This window comes from Myodes glareolus, chromosome 22 (assembly GCF_982192425.1).
Source record: "Myodes glareolus chromosome 22, mMyoGla1.1, whole genome shotgun sequence".
In the NCBI taxonomy this organism is placed as follows: domain Eukaryota; kingdom Metazoa; phylum Chordata; class Mammalia; order Rodentia; family Cricetidae; genus Myodes; species Myodes glareolus.
Window position 1 is genome coordinate 10,370,864 of NC_142047.1, and position 19,553 is coordinate 10,390,416.

Below are 19,553 nucleotides of genomic sequence, written 5' to 3' on the forward strand. Positions count from 1 at the left end.
CACATCCTTTATCGTGGGGAAACACACAGGGTCCCCTGAGTCATCTTCACAGGGCAGCTAGAATTTCTGTATTAGCCATACTGAGGACTCTGGCAGGTGTCCAAACCAGCAATAAGGGCCAGACCCTCACCTGGGCTAACACAGTGCAGCATCTGTCCCCTGCTCCTCTGTGTCACCGCTTGAGAGTAAGACGGGGACACATGTGAAACTCCGCAGTGACTGGCGTTACGGAGATGTGGTTGTCATGGAAAAGGGCGGGAAGACGGGCAGAAACAAACAAAATCAGAGGCTCCATATTTAAAATAAATAAAATGGATCGACAACAAGTAGATAATGAAGAAGTTTGCACACGTAAGTCAAGACACAAGACACTAGATCTAAACAAGTGGGCATCGGAAAACGAGCAGCCTGGGAGGTGGAGTTAGAGCAGAAAGCTTAGCTCACTCCTCGAACCTCAACTAATAAATGAACCTCTTTAATAAAAACACTGCGTTAATTATATCAATGGCCAACCTTTTTGGAGTTCTGGGGTTTTACGAAGGCAGTCTGGGTGTGGTAAGAGAATGCCTCCCCCATCCCTAAACTTCATTTGCAGGAGGTTTAAGGGTGACTGTGGACAGGATGCCAGAAAGAGCAAGGGCAGAGCAGCCACAGATTCAGCAAAGGCCTCCCAGGCCTCCGCTGTGGATCTTCCTTGGCTTGGAAGAACTTGCTGGGCCCTTTCTGAGCTAAAGTACAAACAGCCGAATAGCGCGTGTGGTCTGAGAACCCACAACACCAGCAGGGCAGGAAGTGCTGCGACTGGATCAAGATATAGGCAGAAAACCAATGGTGAAGATCGCATTAGTCCACGGAAGCATGCCCTCCCTCCTCTGAGAAGCCAGAAGCCCTTGTGAGGAGCAAGGGGGAAGAACACAGCTTCTCCTCTGTACTAGCAGCTGCTCTGTGAGCTGGCATCCTGCTCAGGCAAGTTGCCCTTCAGTGTGTGCTTGAAATATTCCCTTGGCACACTGGCAAGCGGCTGCTTTCAATGAGAAGACATGAACGGCACCTTGCCCGCGCTCCTCTCGCTCAATGGAAGACGGCTGACGGTTCCTGAACGAGTTCTAAATAAGCTTCCTGTCCTTTATTTTACTCCTCTCTGAGCCTAGTGGCCTTGGGGATTCTGCGTGCAGGGCTGTTGATACAGGTTCTGCCACCACCAACTCTGGCACCAACACTAGTGCCCCTAGGACCCTCTGGCTCCTTCACCTTCAGCAGGTGAGAGCTGCAATTCTTCAGGAGTGTTAGGCAAACCTCAGTGGGTGCTCAGGCTGAGCTGGAAAAGTCACAGCAGCCTGCTGCTTGATTCACATCCTAGGAAGCCGGAAGACGCTTCCTGTCCCAATAGCTCCTGCGTTTTTGCTAAGAGGATATGGCTCACACCTGTAATTTCCCCTAGCCCCCAGGAGTCCAGGATCGCCAGCTTACAGTTGCAATTCAGCCGCCTGCAGGAGTGTCTAGGAGTGTCTAGGCTCCCCTCTCACCGTCTAACTAAACAAAAAACCCGCTTGAGGAAGAATTACTTTTATTCAAGAGACAAGAGAAGGATTCTATTCAACTGAGCAACAAAACAAGGTGACTCTTCGAACAGTCACACCTTGGTGACCTGATTGCTTTTGCCAGGCAGGCAGGAAGTCAGAGAAAACCCAATTCATTCACTTACAAATGGCACGTCTATCTTTGGATTATAAAAAGCACCTACCCCAACTTCTGGAGGGGGATCCTTGTGCTCCGGAAGGACACTGGTTCGAATCTACGGAGAAAAACAAACATTTCCTATGTGACTTCTGAATAGAAACTTGGGCAGAAGTTTCACACAGGTCCTAGGCTTCTGTTTTCTTCTTCTTATGTCAGTTCAAACTTGCGAGTTAATCATCAATGAAAACAGCAGCTGCCCTGCTATCCACCGCCTTGCAATAAAGCTGCCTTCACAGTCCCAAGGCTTCCTGGCTTTTCCGGGAGACAGCTCGTTTACCCTCACCGTCTCTCGTCGAAAGCAGAGGACCGCGACACAAGTGAGTCACCTTTTTATCTCCTCAAAAAAACAGCTCCAAAGGAACGATGGAAAGGTAGGGAGAACTTGATTCCACTCATGGTAAATAAACTGTTCTCTGAACAAGAGCCAAGGCCCAAGCTCCTTCTAGGAGATCCCGTCCTTGGGAAATCTGGGCCATATGATAGGGCAGTGGCATCTGGATGAATTAGAAAAGTAAGTCTCACTCAATGGGAAAAGGATCAAAACCCTGTTCCCAGAAGCTTGCCATACGACTGTTCCAAGAGAACACGAACCCTTTGGATAGCTAGACACACACGTTTACCGAGGGGTGGTTATCTAACCTTGTTTTCCACTAGAGTCGTGGGGGTGTTTTCAAACTATTCCTTCTCATCCTTGCTATGCATTTTCTGAGTCTCATATGGAGCTACTGAGCCTTGTTCTCCTAAGGAAAAGAAAAAGTTCCAAACGGGAGAGAGATCAACTTTCTCACACAAGAGAAAAGGCAGCAAAACCAAATAAGACGGGCGTGATGGCCTTTGAAATAAAAAGGAGAGGCGGCGGCTGAATGAATACAGGGCTATACGAGACTGTGACCTGTTCAACTGGAGAGCAAGAGTCAGCAGGGACGGAAAAGGAAGGCCAGACCAGAAGTATGCTGTGGAAAGTGTTTCCCGAGGCCATTCTAAACAAACCGCTTTGGAAGCTCAGACCTGTGAGTCCCTGTGGTTCTCATACTCCTGAGTATAACATGTCAGTGGTTCCAAGAAAAGGGGTGGCTACAAAACACCTAGGCGTGTCAAAAAGCTTCATCCAGGTTTTCTGGCTCATGGATCTTTAACACAGTCTCCATGTATGAATAAAGTCACATGCTGAGCATAGCATGCCTCTGGAGTCCCAGCTTGAGACCACTTCTTACGACAGATCCAGTCCAATCACTTGCACAATGTGTCAGTTATTAAATTGCCAAATTGTTTGCCAGTGAGCAAAATCACTGACAGGAGAGATGCCGAGAGAGCGGACAAGGACATGATGTACAGAACGAACTCAGGTCAGATGCCTGGAGGAAGGCTCCCTTGGTAGCTGCATGACCAAGTTCACCAGTGAGTCTCATTATCTGAGAACCATCAGCTACTGTCAGAAGGATGGGGAAGATGTGTAAATATTCTTCTGTTAGGGATCATGGAGCACGTGCGCACATGTGCGCATGCACATACACACACATACACACACACACACACACACACACATACCTTATATGCGTTTGTCCATGAGCCTTGTTCCTTGTTCCTTTCTTCATAGCTAACTAACTATGAAGGTTATAGATCGCGGGTACTCACATATGTGTAACCCATACACACACACGTGCACAAGCTATTTGCATTCTTTTTCAAAAATACTGACTACCAAATGCATTCTCAAAAGGGAAATACTTGTATTGATAAAAATAAAAAGAGACAGAAACTGGTGCGACTCAACATGCCTAGGACTGCATAAACTAGTTGATTTAGGCTGTAGTATGTGCATATGGAGAGAGACAAAGTTAGAAAAATATTAACAATTCAAACATGGTCCATTAAACTCCTATTTTTGTGGGATTTTTATTATTCCTTACAAATATGAATAAGCTACAGAAGAAAGAAGGTTCTTTATTCCAAGCCATACACATAAAAATTGAAGATATCATGAATTGGTTTGCTATATTCTGTGTATGTGTGTTGGCGAGGAAGAGGAGGAGTTCAGGAAGACACAGAAAATCAAAATTAAAAAATTTCTATTTATTTTGATAATAAAAGGCAAAGTGCAGGTTTGTCCAGCATGAAACATGAGTTGGTACTGTTGATGTTGTGGTTTCCTTTCCTTACATACGATGTTTCTTCTGCACATCTCCACTGCTGCATGGAGAAGGGTGGTTGGCCAGTGCAGAGGAGTCTGTCCTTCTCCGTGGGGCTTCACTCTCTAGTGGCTGCCACAACTAGGAAACATTCAAGTACAGTGTAGCAAGGGCCACAATAGGAATGTGGGCGTTGGCTGAGAGCGTTCAGACAGAAGCCTGGAAACTCTCCCTGTGGCTATCAGGTGAGACCACAGAGCAATGGCGCTCAGGGAGTTTTCAGCAAGGAAGAACAGAGGAAGCAGAAGGATGCAAGGTGATAGCTAGGCACTGTGTGATGCTCTAGCCCAGCCCTTTGCAAAGTATTTCCTCCTGAGGAAGTCACTTGATGTAGACAGGTTTGGAGAAGGAGATTGGGCCTCCAAATGGATAAGGTCATGATGTTACATAATTGGAACTTTTTTCTTTATAGACTTCTTCTAGGCCACAGAAAATCAGGGAAGGCAAGTATTTGAATCACCCCAAATCCTTCCGGGAGCTCCGAGCCTCTGCTTTTCTGTCTTTGTGTTGGCTTCTTTAATGAGATAGTGTAAGTCATTGATTTTATTGTGCCTCTTACAGCCCTGGGGCTATCCTGGGCTACAGAGAGGCAGTAAGGGGTGTGAGTCCTTGGGGCTGTCCTGGGCTACAGAGAAGCAGTAAGGAGTGAGGTGAGAGGGAGACAAACGGAAGGCAGAGGAACTGAGAACACCAGAGCGGCTGGAATGCAGGAGAGCTCAGGAGTGTGCTGCTGACAACCCAGTTCTGAAAAACTTTGGACATGACCTCTAGGCCTCTGTCTGAAGAAGATATGGAGCCATGGCTGTTACCACAGCATTTGGAATGTTCCAGTTCCTCACCATGTCATGCCTCCTGAGAATTAACGGGCTTCCCTGGGAATTCAGTTTTTCCTTTTTTGGTCTTATTAACATTTTTTTTTTCTACTGAGTGTCTTCAATGTGCCTCTCCTGAAATTTTCCCAGAACGAAAACAGCAACAAAAGAAATGTTGACCCGATTATACACTCAAGTCTCTCTGGGCTTCTGTCTAGGGGTTTATGACAGCACATCAAGGGAGGCCGGTGACGTGCGTGACCTGGTGCAAGCCCACTCTTTGAGCGCCGCCTTGCTTATCCTCTAGATTCACATAACGCAAATTGCTCTCCTGTCTTTTCTAGCTCTCTGTCAATCCCACAAATTTAAGGTTCACATACGTTAACTTTGAAATGATAAACATAGGTAGTTAACTTTGATATGATAGCCGTATCCTAGTGTGGGGGGGGGGTAAGGGGGGGAATCCTGACTCCCTGCAGCTCCCTGCAGACTACTTGGCTAACTTTCAAAGCTTTAAGGAACTGCCAGGCTATGACTCCAACAGGTGCACATAGCACATTTAGGCTCAAATAAATCCACAGAAGAAGACTCTGGAAGCTAGTGCATCTTATACAGAACATGGATGCTGTTGTCCCACGGGCAAAGACTGCTGCATCTTCACTGGTGAGTAAGTCACTAAGCATGTGGCAATGGGCTGTTCTGGGGATCCAGAGCCAGCCAAGGAGAAGGTCATGCTGTCAAGAGTCTGTGTCCCTGACTGCATTTCCCGGACCTCAAGTTGGTCCATTTCTGCATTGGTCCATGGACAATGTTCCATGGACATGGAAGGAGCAACCTCCTCTAGATGAACATAGAAGAAATGGATGGGAAAGTTGGAGATCATCTGGCAGGAAAACCCATGCAAGGCCCTCCAACCTCCCCGAAGAATGTGGTCCAACCTGGAACGTATTTGGAAATGAATTGGATACAGAATCGGTCTTTATTTCTTAATATAAATGTTGCTTTAGACCCCTGTGCATGTTGACATTTTCTTGCTCCACTATCTTGAGAAATGCACCTACCTTGATATTGAAACAGGAAACCATTATGGGGACAAAGATGTCTACCTCCTTCTGTAATATGAGCGTCTGTAAGGAAGTGTCCCAGAATGCTCTTCGCTCAGGTATGAGCCCGGAACTCCATCCCAACACGGCGGTATATGTCAGGAGTATCTGTTGCACCCACAGTAGGGCTTCTCAAGGGGTACAGTATGCCTTCTTAGCTTCCTCTTTGTCTAATGACCAGCAAGCAGGTCACCCAAGCATCTGATAGTAGACAAGATGCAGACCTAGAGACCCAAGTCTCACTGCCCAAGGAAATTATCGACGAATGACCACTAAGTAGCGTGTCTCTGGATTAACTGGTCATAGAAGTTTTACTGGTGTGTAACAAGCTTAACTGCCTAAAACAATGTACACTGAGTTGTCTGCAGGTCTGTCAGGACTCCTGATGTGGAAGGATCCGTTCTCTGGGCAGATCTCAATGGCTGCGGTCTAGAGGCAACTTACCCATGGTCTCATTTACAGACTCTACTAGGAAAGCCCTGCCTCCATGCTCCCCCAGGCTTAGGTGGAACTGAGTGTCCCACAGCTCTAGAACAGAGGGCCTCATTTTCTAGACAACTGTCAGCTGAGACAAATGAAAATGTCAGAGGTCTCACATTTGCACTTCTTCCTGTGTGGCCTCCTCCATGTTCCAATCAAGCCCTTGAAATTTCTGTCAAAAGAGACTCACAGGCGGGCTCGGGCAGACAACTCCTGGCTCCGAGGAGTAAGCTAGTTCCTTCCCAGTGCCAAGATGGGCCAAGCAGGGCAAAAAGAACCACATGCAGGTTCACCCTGGGCTTTGAGGAGAAAACACAGGCCACCTGGCACATTGTGGTACTGGGCAGACAGGGCTCTATTATGGTGAGCAAATCTACGGAGAGAGAGACAGAATGGTTTATTTCCTGCGGACAGAGGCATACCTGAAGAGGTAAAAGCAACAAGGATTCGGCTGAGGTGTTTGGCTTGATTGCCACCCAGGGCCATGGTGATGTCTGGGGTTCTGGGCTGTTGCCAGGACCCATGTCTGGGTGCACGGCACAGATGCAGCCATAGTCTGAACTGATGTTTGAGGCTCCTGATACCAGCGAAGGCAGAGATGATAGGGCTGTGCAGAGTTGGCGCAGCCCCTCACTGGCTTCAACACTAGGAGAACTGGTCCTCCCCCTGACTGGCTGAAGCTCTCAGAACACCTTACATGGGCAGCACAGTAGAACTGACCCTATTGAACAAGATGCAGGTGAACTGACCCGAGAACATGAGTATGGAAAATGTGGCTCCACCCCTCACCTACCATATGGTGGTATGGGTGGGGAGAGATGTCCGACCCTCCTCCCATCCCTCAGTGCCTGAAGCAAGTGTAGAAGTTGGCCCTGGGATGGTAAGAATGAGAGAGCTGTCCCTGCCCCTCAGCAGTTGAAGCATTTGGGAGAGTGGCCCCTACACCTTGCCTGGGCAACACAGTAGAGCTGGCCCTGAAGTTGTAGCAGTAGAGCAGACCCTGAGGACTTGAAAGGCAGAGAACTGTCCCTGTCCCTTGCTAATGCTGCAAGAGGTGAACTAGCCAGGGCAATGCTGGAGAGCTCACCCTGGTGGTAAAGACAGGCAAGAGATGGGGGGCTGACCAAGCCTGCAACTACCCAGGCCCAAACTCAGGGTTATGAGTTGACCCGCCTCAACATCCACCCCATCTATGATCTACTAGAGCATGTGAAGGAACCTGACCCACAGAGTCAAAGCTGTAGAATCTTCATGACAGAGGGCAACAACAGGAAAACCAAGAGGAGTCCCAGCTATGGCCCAGCATCAATAGCGGAGCAGAAACCAGAGGCCTCAAATCAGACCAAGGACTCTCTGCAATGAACACTTGCAAGTAAAGATAAATGGACAGAAGGGTTTACTGCATGACACACTGTCACACTACAGCTTCCATGGCAAGATTTTTCCTTTCTGTTTTCCTTTTTCTCTTAAATTTTATTTTATTCTATTTTATGCTGGGTGGCGGTGGTGCACGCCTTTAATCCCAACACTTGGGAGGCAGAGGCAGGCAGATCTCTGTGAGTTCGAGGCCAGCCTGGTCTACAAAGTGCATTTCAGGATGGCCAGAGCTACACAGTGAAACCCTGTCTCAAAAACCAACCAAACAAACAAATAAAAAACAACCTATTTTATCTTATTGGGAGTGGGGTTTGTAAGAGCAATGAATGAATGGGAAATGAATGGGATCAATATGTATGATATAAAAAACACAAAGAATAAATAAAAGAAAATTCTTTTTATCAAATTCTTCTCACACAGCAAATTCTTCTCAAACAATAGATCTTTGTCTTCAGAGAAAAATTCATTCCTTTTACAGTCTTATTTGAGCAGGTCAATGTGTTTTCAAGACACTTATCTTTTCTCTTTAATTTAAAACAGACTTAATGAAACTGATAAGAAACTATCAGTATACACGATATGTGAATATCAGTTTTAGTCACATGATATTTTGGCGAATGTAGGCATCAATATATTGCAAACTAATTTGTAGTGCTGGGGACAATGCCCTGGTCTTTCCTCGTTGTGCTACTAAACTACAACCCAGCCCAAAATGGTGCTTGTAATGGTCTGTCCTGTCCCTTTAAGAGATAAGCCTGCCCATCCCACTCCCCACCCCCATTCGCTGAGGCAGGCAGATCGTCCTTCCGGCCTGCAGCTTGAGCTCTTTCTTTCCCTTGAAGAGGCAGCTTCTGCCTCATTCTCTTCTCCCCACTTCTCCACTTCTCCTCCACTTTTCTTTCTCTCTCTCTGCTCTTCTCCCTTCTCTCCTTCTCCATTGTCCTCTCCCCTCCATAACCCACTGAATAAATATCCAACCTCACTCTGCATGGCGTACCTATCCATCTCGTTATCTCATCCTCCACAGGCTCCCCGCCTTGGAGTTGCTGCCCCCCATCTCTCACCCATCGCGTGGCTCCCTGCCTAGGACCCACTGGTTCTCATTGCCTACAGGTCACTGGGCGGTTCCCTGCCTGGAACTGGCTGCCTTTGTGACCCACCACGGCCTTGGGACCCACTGCCCCATTGCTGTCACTTGGGAACCTGAGGCGTGATCTCATGGCCCACTGTCCACTGTCACCACTCAGGGACCTGTAGCATTTCTGCCATTGTACCCCTCGGGGAGCAGCACCGGTTTACTTAAACCATTACATTGTACTTGTGACTCCACCATGCGCTCCAAGTTCCCTCCCGCCTGTGTGCGGGCCAACTGAGGAAACATGAAACCAGGTTTCTTTACAACAGCTCTGCATTCTACCTGCCTGACCTCTACACACACCAGTGGCTTTGGTGGTGAGTTTCCCCCTTCCAGCCCCCAACCACAGCCTTCACAGCTACAGTTGAATCCTTCGCTGATATTCATCCCTGGTTGCTTTCCATAGCTAAAAACGTGACCGGACGACCCAGGATTGGTCCTCCAGCACTGGACATGCTGTGCGGTACATTAGATTTGGGGGCCCAGGGTCCCCCGGATTTTTTCTCTCCTTTCTTTTTCTTTTCTTTTGTGCCACTCATAAGCTATCCTTGCTGTGAGCCTCTTTGGCTTCCAAGATGCCCTGACCAGAGCCAGTCAGGCTTTAACACCCCGCCTGTAGAGAGAGCATGCTCTTCTACAAGCCCTGCCTATGGAGAGGAGATGCTCTTCTACAAGCCCTGCCTATGGAGAGGAGATGCTCTTCTACAAGCCCTGCCTATGGAGAGGAGATGCTCTTCTACAAGCCCTGCCTATGGAGAGGAGATGCTCTTCTACAAGCCCTGCCTATGGAGAGGAGATGCTCTTCTACAAGCCCTGCCTATGGAGAGGAGATGCTCTTCTACAAGCCCTGCCTATGGAGAGGAGATGCTCTTCTACAAGCCCTGCCTATGGAGAGGAGATGCTCTTCTACAAGCCCAGCGGTGTTTGCCACCGTTTCACACCCTGCCTACGGAGAGAAGATGCTCTTCTACAGGCCATGTGGTGTTCTTCTCAGGTTTTCACGTTTTCAGCTATGGTATAAACCCTCAAACTACCAGTCACCCACCTGGCAACTGCTGCCGACAAAATTGGTCAGGTCCACAAGGCAGCTGTCTTCAATTCCATTGAATTGAAGAGCCTTTGCTCTCCACCATGGCTTCTGGCATGGCTGCTCAGAACAGGGCAGAGCATGCCTCTAGGTCTCTCTTACTATGTTTAAAACCCTCCGCATCTAAAAAAAATCACGGCTTTTCCATACAACATGTGACCACTGCCATTTTAACCGAGGTCAGGTGACTTTACTGCCATCTTAACTGAGAGTCAGGTCACGTGACCAGATTCTGCCATCTTTACCGTATTCACTGCCTGGTTCCTGGGTGTTGACTCTGTTCCATGTGTGTTTTGAGTAGGGCCCACCAAGAGCATCCTCTTCATCTAACTCCTGTTCACTCTATGTGTGTGTGCGCATACATGTAACTTGAATACACTATGTTTACTTTTAAATGTTATAATTGTCTGTTCATTGTGTTTCATTCCAGACTACAAAACAATAAGTCTCATGTTTTAAATTGGTATGTACTTTTAAGTCTTTTACAAAAAATACTATATATGTAATCCAACCCTGATTTAAAATATATTGAGCTATTTTCTATTATTGTCAGTTCTGCCATTAACCTTCTATTGCAAGCAGTTTTTTCTTCTTTCTGTCTTTTTACGAGTGTAAATCTTACCTGTTAAGTTGAGAATCAGTACAGTCAAGCTTGAACTCAGCTCTCCAGGTAGATTCTATGCTGTAGTTATACCTGATAAACAGCCCTCAACTGCTCAGAGATCTGGGGAATATGGCATTTAAATATTTAATTATTAAAAAAGACCTTTTCATAACAAAAAGAGACAGGTTGGCTCCTAGCAGCAGCACTCTATTTCCCCAAAGAAGACAGAAGACAAATGGGCACAGAACAGCGTCCATCTGCAATTCACTTCAACTGCCAAGCCCTGACCACTGAACAAAACTGCCTTTCATCTAAACTGAAGGTCTCCAGACGTGGACAGAATTGCTGAAATCAACAGCCTTGCTGCTCAGGTCAAGGTAGGCTTGTCTTCCTACAGATTTCTTAGCCCACAGGATTTTCTAGAGCCTGGCAGGCCCTGCATTAAACAGCAAAAGGCAAATACGATCCTCAGTGACCATGGACAACCCTGACCCTGAAGAGTTGTAGACCCATATTTCTATATGGTATGGCAGCCACGTTCTAAAGCCATGGGCCACACCTGAAGTGGTCACATAACTTTCCAGACCGGCTGCCACTAACCTGACAAAAGGCCAGGATGTTATTTTGCTCCTTTTGTTATAATATTGAGGATGTCTGAAAAGAGGTGCTAATTCAGCCTACGCAACTGAACTAGCATACAGAACAGGAAGACGTGACAGAGGAGACTCAGGTAAAGGTGGACGTGACTAAAAGTCATTCATCTGGTTTCCTAGGAAACAGAATACTAATGACTTTCCCCCTCAGTTTATGTTTTGATATATAAGGCTGCTTGGAGAATAAATGAGAGGAATTTCTCAGGATGTAAACTCAGAATTTCATGAGGGATCATGGAGAATCTCCCTCCCAATAAAGCCATGTGAGTTGTGTCTTTATTCCCATGCCTCCACATCCGCAAAGAGAGAGATAGTTTATGTTGGGGTCTGGTGCAGAGAAATAATTTATGGTCTTGGTTAGCATTGGACCCCGACAAAGAGTAGCTCTAGGTGCCAATCAAGAAAATTCTCTGTAGTTTTTAAATCAATAACTCAAATAAAATTTTACTCTTCTCAAAGATCTCTGATGAGAGGTTTTGTCAGTTTAAAAGAAGAGCCTCACCAAAAACATTTCAGTAAAATACAAATACAAGTTATTAAGGTATGAACCTGCAAGTTATAAAGGTATGAGGACAAATACAAGTTATCAAATTTCCCTCTCATGCTGCTTTCCATAGTCTTAAAAATACTTTCATTATGCAAAAAATATCTGTCACAGTCATTCTGAAATAAATTCACTGCTGTTTAAATTTTCACAAACCCAAAGATTTCTTGTGAGTTCCAGGGAGCTGGAATGAAGGATCCATCTTAAATAGGTCAGATACACTCTCTCTCAATTTTTTCCTAAACTTAATTTGTCCTCTGTTCTGCCAATACCTTAAACAGGTGTAAGAGACATCAGACATTCCCATACCACAAACACCGGACAGTAACAAAGAGATCAGCTACCTACCCCAAGATATGACTAGCACCCAGCTTTCTCAGGTTCTCCCCAAGACGATGCCCACAAATAAGCAGGAAGTAATCTTGAGAATCCACTGTCCCAATTGCTTTAACCTGTTGTGCCTAACCTCCTGCCTTTTTATTATATAAAAAAAAAAAGAGATGGGAATGTAATGGTCTATCTTGCCCCTTTAAGAGAGAAGCCCCGCCCACTCCCTCTCTCCATCCACTGAGGCAAGTTGATCTTTGCTTCTGGTCTGAGTCCCTTCCTTTCTATGTCTCTCCCAAAGAGGCAGCTCTTTTCTTCCTACTTCTCCCTCTCCACCCCCATGCGCGCTCTCTCTCTTTCTTCCTTTCTCTCTCTCTCTCTCTCTCTCTCTCTCTCTCTGTTTCTCTCTGTCTCTTGTCTCTGTCTCTCTATCTCTCTCTCTATCTCTGCATACCAACCTCACCAGGTCTTTAGACACACCCTCAGTAAACTCCAAAGTAGGTTTGTTCCATATTTCCTTTTTACTTGCACCAGGTAATTTCTGTGCTTAAAATCAAATTAGACACATTCATCTCCTTAAACATATATCATTTCCTTATCACAAAAACATTAAATATCTTTCTCCTTCTAAAACATCTAATATCTAATTGCTACATACAGCCACTCAACCGTGCAGTGGCTCACTAGGAATTCCCACCTCTATGTCAGTCATCTCTACTTGTGGCCGCTCAAATTCTCCGCACCATGATGTGGCCACCATTTTACTCTCCGCTGCTGTGTCACGGTCTCTCTCGTAAGGGGAACCGTGTAGCCTGATGGGACCTGGGACTAAAGCTATCATGTCATAGTTCTGGAAAGTAGCTGGGATGCATGGCAGAGAGGGAGGATTTCACAGCCCACATTAAGATTCTGCCTTCCACAGTGACCACAGAACGAGCTTTCAGTGTTAGGACACAAGTTTGATGTTTACGACTGTCTTGGAAGCCAACAGGATTCAGAGTTTTCAGCCGTTTCAAATGGAAGTTTACAGTCAGATTGTAGTTAGGATGAAATAAAGCAAAATAGTGTAGGGCCCAGCCATGACAAGCTCAATAGAGGCCAGAGTTTCAGATTATATGGTTCCAGGAAAGCTCACACACTAAGACACCCAGGAGTGGACCATCCAAAGGGAGAGTATCTAATGTTCCAAAGGAACTAACATTCCACCCATTATAGATAAGATCACCTGATGTACCTTAGCCCAGAACACACCCATCCCCTTTCACCAGGGCACCCCTAGAAAAATGTCAACCAATCAGGGCTCCTGAACCTTAGAAATAAATGTCCCACCCCACTTGAGCTCAGGGCTCTCTGACCATGCATTTGGACACACAGTGAGTCTGAGTTCAAATTTGAATAAGAATAAAGGCTCTTTGCTTTTACATATGGGACTTGGTCTCCATGCGGTCTTTTGGGTTTCCTGGCAATCTAGGCATAACATTAGCTCATACTAAATCTTTATTTCCTACTTAAATCTCACCAAACATATGTAAAGCACTTAGTATGGTCCAACCGCCATTATACAAATTGTAGTTCTCAGAAAGTTAAAGGTTAATAAACAAAGGTTTTTTTTGGAGGGGGTGGTTTTTTTTTGAGGTGTGTTGCTTTTGTTTGTTTGTTATTTTTATTTTGTTTGTTTGCTTGTCTGTCTACAGGCAATAAGGATGACCTGATTAATTAAGAGTCAAACATTCAAACGTAATTGACAATTTTTAATTTCTAAAACTCTTCAGTGAGTCTGAGAGAGTAAATAATTTCACTTTTGCCATTTTTTGGAGTACAGAACATGTAACATACGTAAAGTTAAGTGATTTTTGACAACAAAATAAATCTAGCAATGTGGAACTTTGGTCTTCAGTATCTTAGAGCCCTATATAGAAGTTCATCCTGAATACTTCCAGTTCATTGGCTCATTTGTGAAGATCATAAAGCCATTGTTAAAAATTCAGGGACAAAAGAAAGGTTTGCTCCATGTGGAGGTTTGAATAAAAATGACCTCCATAGGCTCATAGATTTGAATGCATTGTCTTTAGGGAGTGTTTCTAGTTGACAGGGATTAGGAGGTGTGTCTCTGTTGGAGGAAGGGTGTCACTGAGGGTAGCCTTTGGGAGTTCAAATGCTCAAGGCAGGCTCATTGTCTCTCTTCCTGCTGCCTGCCGATCTGGATGTAGAACTCTCAGCTACCTGTACAGAATCATGTCTGCCTGCATGCAGCCGTGCTTCCCACCGTGATGATAATGGACTGAACTTCTGAACTGTAAGCCAACAGCAATGAAATGCTTTCCTTATGAGAGCTGCTGTGGTCATGTCTCTTCACAGAAACAGAACCCTGACTAAGACACTCAACGAAAGGTATATTCTAGATATGAGCAACAGGAATTGAAAAGACTGCAAAACATGAAAATTATACATCAAGTATTCTTAACATATGAGTCTATGAGGATACTTAATACATAAATTTTAATAATCTGGCTCTAAATAATTTTGAAATTCCTAAGATCCCTTCCAAAATGAAGAATGAGTAAATCCTAATTCTTGTGTGAAAGTGACAGGAATATTTACTTACTTTCCTCGGGGCCATACCATGTTTAAATAAATAAATAAATAAATAAAAGTACCTGGATCAAAGTAGGCATATAACTCTTTTAGTGAAAATCATTGCCAGAATTAATGATCTAAAACAGTTATTATTGATGTGTTAGTAAGTTCTCTGTTGCTGAACCTTTATAAGGAAAAATACGTCGATTTGGGCTCCTGGTCCATGTTTGCTCTGTCCTGTGTCTTTGGGCTGTGGCAGAACAGTGGGGCACAGTGGAGAGTGTGGTAAACACGAGCTGTTTATCCCCAGGAAAAAGGGGGAAAAGGGAAATGCTAAGATCCGAAAATCTCTTTCAAGGGCATGTTCCAAAGACCTAACTTCCTACACCTGTCTCCTGAGGGTTACGTCACCACAGGCTGGTAGCCAAGGTTTCAGCACACGATTCTTGGAGGGCAGCTAACGGCTAAGCTGAGACAAATCTTGACGGCACATTAGAGTTAACATCACCAATACATTTTGGTTTCTATTTCATTTTGGTGTGAATTCATCAACTGTGCCCTAGGATAGTTAAACCAAAAGCTACTACGAAACGATCCAGGCAACAGGATTTCTTAAGGCTTATTCTCCTTGGGATTTGAATGAACAGGCCAGAAATAAACAAGAAACATAACATGAGAAAGTTTCAAAAACAGTTTATTTCACATGTAATTCTGTGTATATGTGTGTGAGAGGGTGGGGTGGAGCTGGGCATGAGGGGCTGAGGAAGCCAGGAGAAAGGTGGAGTTAGAGGCAGTTATAAAATGCCCCAACAGGTTCTCTGTAAGAGCAGCACAGATTTAACAAACGAGCCATCTCTCCAGTCCCAGGATTTCTTTTTAAAAAAACATTAAGTGTCATAGTGATCATCGTAAATGTCAAGGAACTGCAGATCTCATGATGATGCCTCCTAGCAGGCAAGTTAGGCTGCCCTTTGCTAAGCGAATTTGCTAAGCGAATGTTTATGGTGGAGACGGCTAATCTATTAAGTTAGACACTAAACCTGGACAGAAAAGAGCAGGAGTTTTGGGACCATTTGGTACTGTTGACTGAACTGCTTTCCCCCAAGTTCATATGCTGATGCCTTTTTTTCTTCTCAGAACCTCTGAGAATGACTGTGTTTGAAGACAGGACTGGACCACTAGTGAAAAGTCTAGGTTAATGTGTAGGACCAAGAGACCCGGAAGTCGTCAGGAACTGTAGGAAGAAATGCTTGGGAAGCACAGAAGACAGCGAGAGAGTGGCTATTTGCAAGCCTAGGGGAGATTCTGAGAAGAAGCCAACCATGCCAGCATCTCTGTGTCGTACTTCCTAACCATAGGACTATGAAAAAGTCAATTTCTATTGTGTAAATATCTGTTCTGTGTTGTTTCCCATGGGCAGCTGAGTAATGACACTGGGTTTGTGTGGTGTGACTTTGTAATATTTAACTAAGATCACAGTTAGTCTTTGTTTGCCACTCCCAAAAAGCACACAATTAAAAAAAAAAAAACAGGGCTTCTGTGTATCTCTTTAAAGCCATTACACCTCACACTGCCTCAAAATCTTGCAAATTTCTTTAACATAAGCCTCGCCTGGAATATGAGTCTTATTTTGGCCTCCAAGTTTCTCATTTCAGCTGCACATGAAATCCAGAATCTTTGCAGAGTTCTCTGCTTGCCGGCACCTGTGTTCTGCTCAGCGAAACCTTGATATTTCACATTTCTAGTTCCAGCAGGACCAGTGGATGCCTCCAGGTGAGAAATGGCCCTTTGTCCTACTGGATCAACTCACACCCCTCTGTGCTCTGAACTGTTCCGCGTTTTGTCCGTCTGCCTGGTTTTCAGGGCACGGTGGAACTGTGAGAATTCTGTTCTGCTCCCCCACCCCATCCTTTGCCTGGTCCCTTAGCCTCCCACCTTACAGGAACTCAGTAAATCAGTTTTGAACTAAAGAAAAAAAGAAGTTACTCAATGAAAGCCTTCTTGTCTGCCTTTCTCACTGAACCCAACACAGAGACCAAAGCTTTGCTGGCTTTTCTTCCTCTACTCAGGCAGACATCCTCAATACCAAAAATGTCCACAGACGGATTTTCCTCTATTTGATCATTTCTGCTTACACAGCTGGATGATGTGTCCAAATACATGGATTTTTGTCATCCATATGGCTCTTCTTTTAAGTATTCAAAGTATTTTTTAATCCACACCATACTCAAACAAAATTTGAAAACACAGTGTGTGTGTGTGTGTGTGTGTGCCCTCATGTGCGTATGCCCAAGGTCTCATCCACACATGTGTTCTACTATGAAGCTATACCCCAACCTCTGAACTTCTTAATATGCAGAAGTCATGTGACTAAAGGACAAAACCTAACATTTAATTGAGGTCCTTAAGCATGATTGAAAAGGTAAAAAATGATGCCCTTATATGTTAGTTTATTTGTTGAGAAGTTCTTGAAACCCCATTTACAAACACACATTTATTAGGGGCTCCTCTGGTAAATAGCATTCATTTAAAGCCTGAATATTATCCAAAAGTGATGAAATAATTATTGCCAATGATAGGCTATATTGGTTGTTACTAGGTAAATACAATCATCTTTCAAGCGCCAAAGCATATTGTACCAAATTGCACACATAAGAGCATCCTATTGACTTCAAAGAAAAATATGAATAAGAGCAACTGTAAGCACTGTTTTAATTTGGATGCATCCCATGTACTTAAGATGTTTTTTTCGTTTCTCTAAAGCAGTGATTTTTCACACCACAGCTCTCTAGTCACATGGGTCCCTTTACATTGAACGGCTGGCTCTTTAAGAGTTATAATTTCTCTCTGTGAACACACTCTGATCCTGAAGCCTAGCAATCACACAGGAGGCATGCGGTTCTTCAGGTTAACGGTGACTGTGATGGGGCTCCTGACTCCCATAACTCTCAGTATCCCTGCCATTACCACCATCTCATTCCACTTCCCTTTCCAATGATAAAAGAATCTACTGCACACAGGTGAAAGAATATAGGCTGGTAAAAATAGCTGTCTATTTTCTTTCTTTTGCAGGTTGTGTCTGGATGATCCACACTCTGCTGAAAATAAGGGATGTAAAAAAGGGTTCAAACCTGTGGGTAAAAGACTTCTCTCTGTATCTCTTCTACTCTGCTCTCCAAGACAATTTATTTCTGTATCTTCCTGACCTCAACACCAAGCTAGGAAAGAGGGCACCCTCTAGACATACCTGCTATGGAATGTTCCTTCATACTGTGTGAATATATGTTGCTGTAATTTGTTTAATAAACAAGCTGACTGGCCAAAGCTGAACTGAATAAGGTTAGGCAGAAGAGCAAGACTAGGAGAATGCTGGGAGAAAGAATGGTGGAGTCTGGAGTTGCCAGCCAGATGCAGAGGGAACAGGAGATGAACATGCCTTGCTAATAAAGATACTGCCATGTGTCAGAGCATAAATAAGGAATATGGGTTAACTTAAAATGTAACAGCTAGTTAGTAATAAGTCTGAGCTATTGGTTCAGCACTTGAAATTAATATAAGCCTCAGTGTGTTTATTTGAGAGTACCCGCGGGATAGGAAAACTCTGCTTACACATAGATTTTCTTGATTATGTGCATGAGACATAAATGCTCTGTGCATTTACTTAAAGTAAAAAGAACAAACCTCCCACGAGCTGTGCAGTTTAAAATAACAGATTTCCTTCAAGTACTAAGAAATGTTTAAGCATTTAAAATGGAAATAAAGGATAGCACCCCTTCACAGTGTAAATGCATATTCTACAGTTGGCATCACAGGTGCTGAAGACAACAGCTGGACCCTGACTAAGCGCTTCATCTCTGGGTGTTAGGACTCCATCCTGCTGACTCACTGTTGCAGTCTGTGCCTTCAGTGTCCACCAGTGTCCATCAGGGCTTGGAGCCCAGCGTGGCTCTATGAGGATGTAGTGGACACTTCAGAAGGTGAGCTTTAGCGGGACGACTTTAGATAGCTGGGGTGAAGGGAAGAGTGAGATCTGCTCCCTGCTTTTTCCTCCTATTTTTTTTCTATCTTGCAACTATGAACTGGGCAGTTTTGTTTCTCCATATGTTCCTGCTAGATCCACTGCCTCATCAGAGACCAAAGTCAACAGCACTGATGGGCCATCAATACAAACATATAAATAAGCCTTTCTTTATAGGTTGATTTTCTATGGTGTTTTAATAGTGATAGAACATTAGCATACTCCCTACCCCATCCTGCCCAAATGCATGCATGGATATTATTAACATGTAAAGCATTTATAGAGCCCGGTTCACTTCCATATTGTCTATTTACATCAAGAGTTTGTCAGATCAGACCTCCATAATGTGTCCATCTGCCTCCCTGTCTTAATCCAGCATCTTAATACACAAAATCATTGTGTCATCATTCTGAAAAGTGGGAAGAAAGTCATTAAGACTAATTGGCTAATCTCACACTAGACCTGGGTAGACCTATGTGCTTCTAAGAATGTTTTGCCTTCAGAAGAAATAATTGAAAGCTTATGGTTGGTGAATCAAACAAATACAATTAAGTTCAGGTTCAATTATTTCAGGGATACATATGCTAATTTTAACTCATGATTATCTCAGATCTATATTGCATTATTATTGCCCATTTTACAGGTGAGAAAACTGGGTTTTAGAAAATCAAAGTCATATGTCCATGTCACTTCTTTAGCAAGAAGAGGTGTGTCGTCAGATTGTCTGCTTTTGGAGGCTATACCCCATGACAGTGTGTCTCTTCAGAGCCAGGACTGATGGTGACTCTAATGGGCTTCCCTGGGGCGGCGTAATGAAAGTTTTTAAAACTAAAACTCCATTAGCCTCCAGGAATAGATTCAGAAACAATTGATCACACTACTAGATACTTATTAGCAGCCCCCAATT

General features: G+C 44.4%; 1 protein-coding gene and 1 long non-coding RNA gene across 6 annotated transcripts in view; one reads left to right on the forward strand and one right to left on the reverse strand.

Annotated features, from left to right (window-relative positions):
- Inpp4b (inositol polyphosphate-4-phosphatase type II B) overlaps positions 1–19,553 on the reverse strand; it is a 735,560-nt gene that overhangs the window by 239,718 nt on the left and 476,289 nt on the right. For 4 of the 5 annotated variants that reach the window (XM_087900452.1, XM_087900453.1, XM_087900451.1 and 1 more), the window contains exon 9: positions 1,745–1,795. The exons of the other annotated variant lie outside the window; for it this stretch is intronic. In XM_087900452.1, the coding sequence (XP_087756578.1) occupies positions 1,745–1,795 (51 nt within the window). The remainder of the gene's footprint in view (positions 1–1,744; positions 1,796–19,553) is intronic. 5 annotated transcript variants of the gene reach the window in all.
- On the forward strand, positions 1,154–17,952 carry LOC146890341 (uncharacterized). Its single transcript, XR_014999203.2, has 3 exons — positions 1,154–2,057; positions 15,766–16,401; positions 17,701–17,952. It is a non-coding gene; the product is annotated as an uncharacterized LOC146890341 (long non-coding RNA).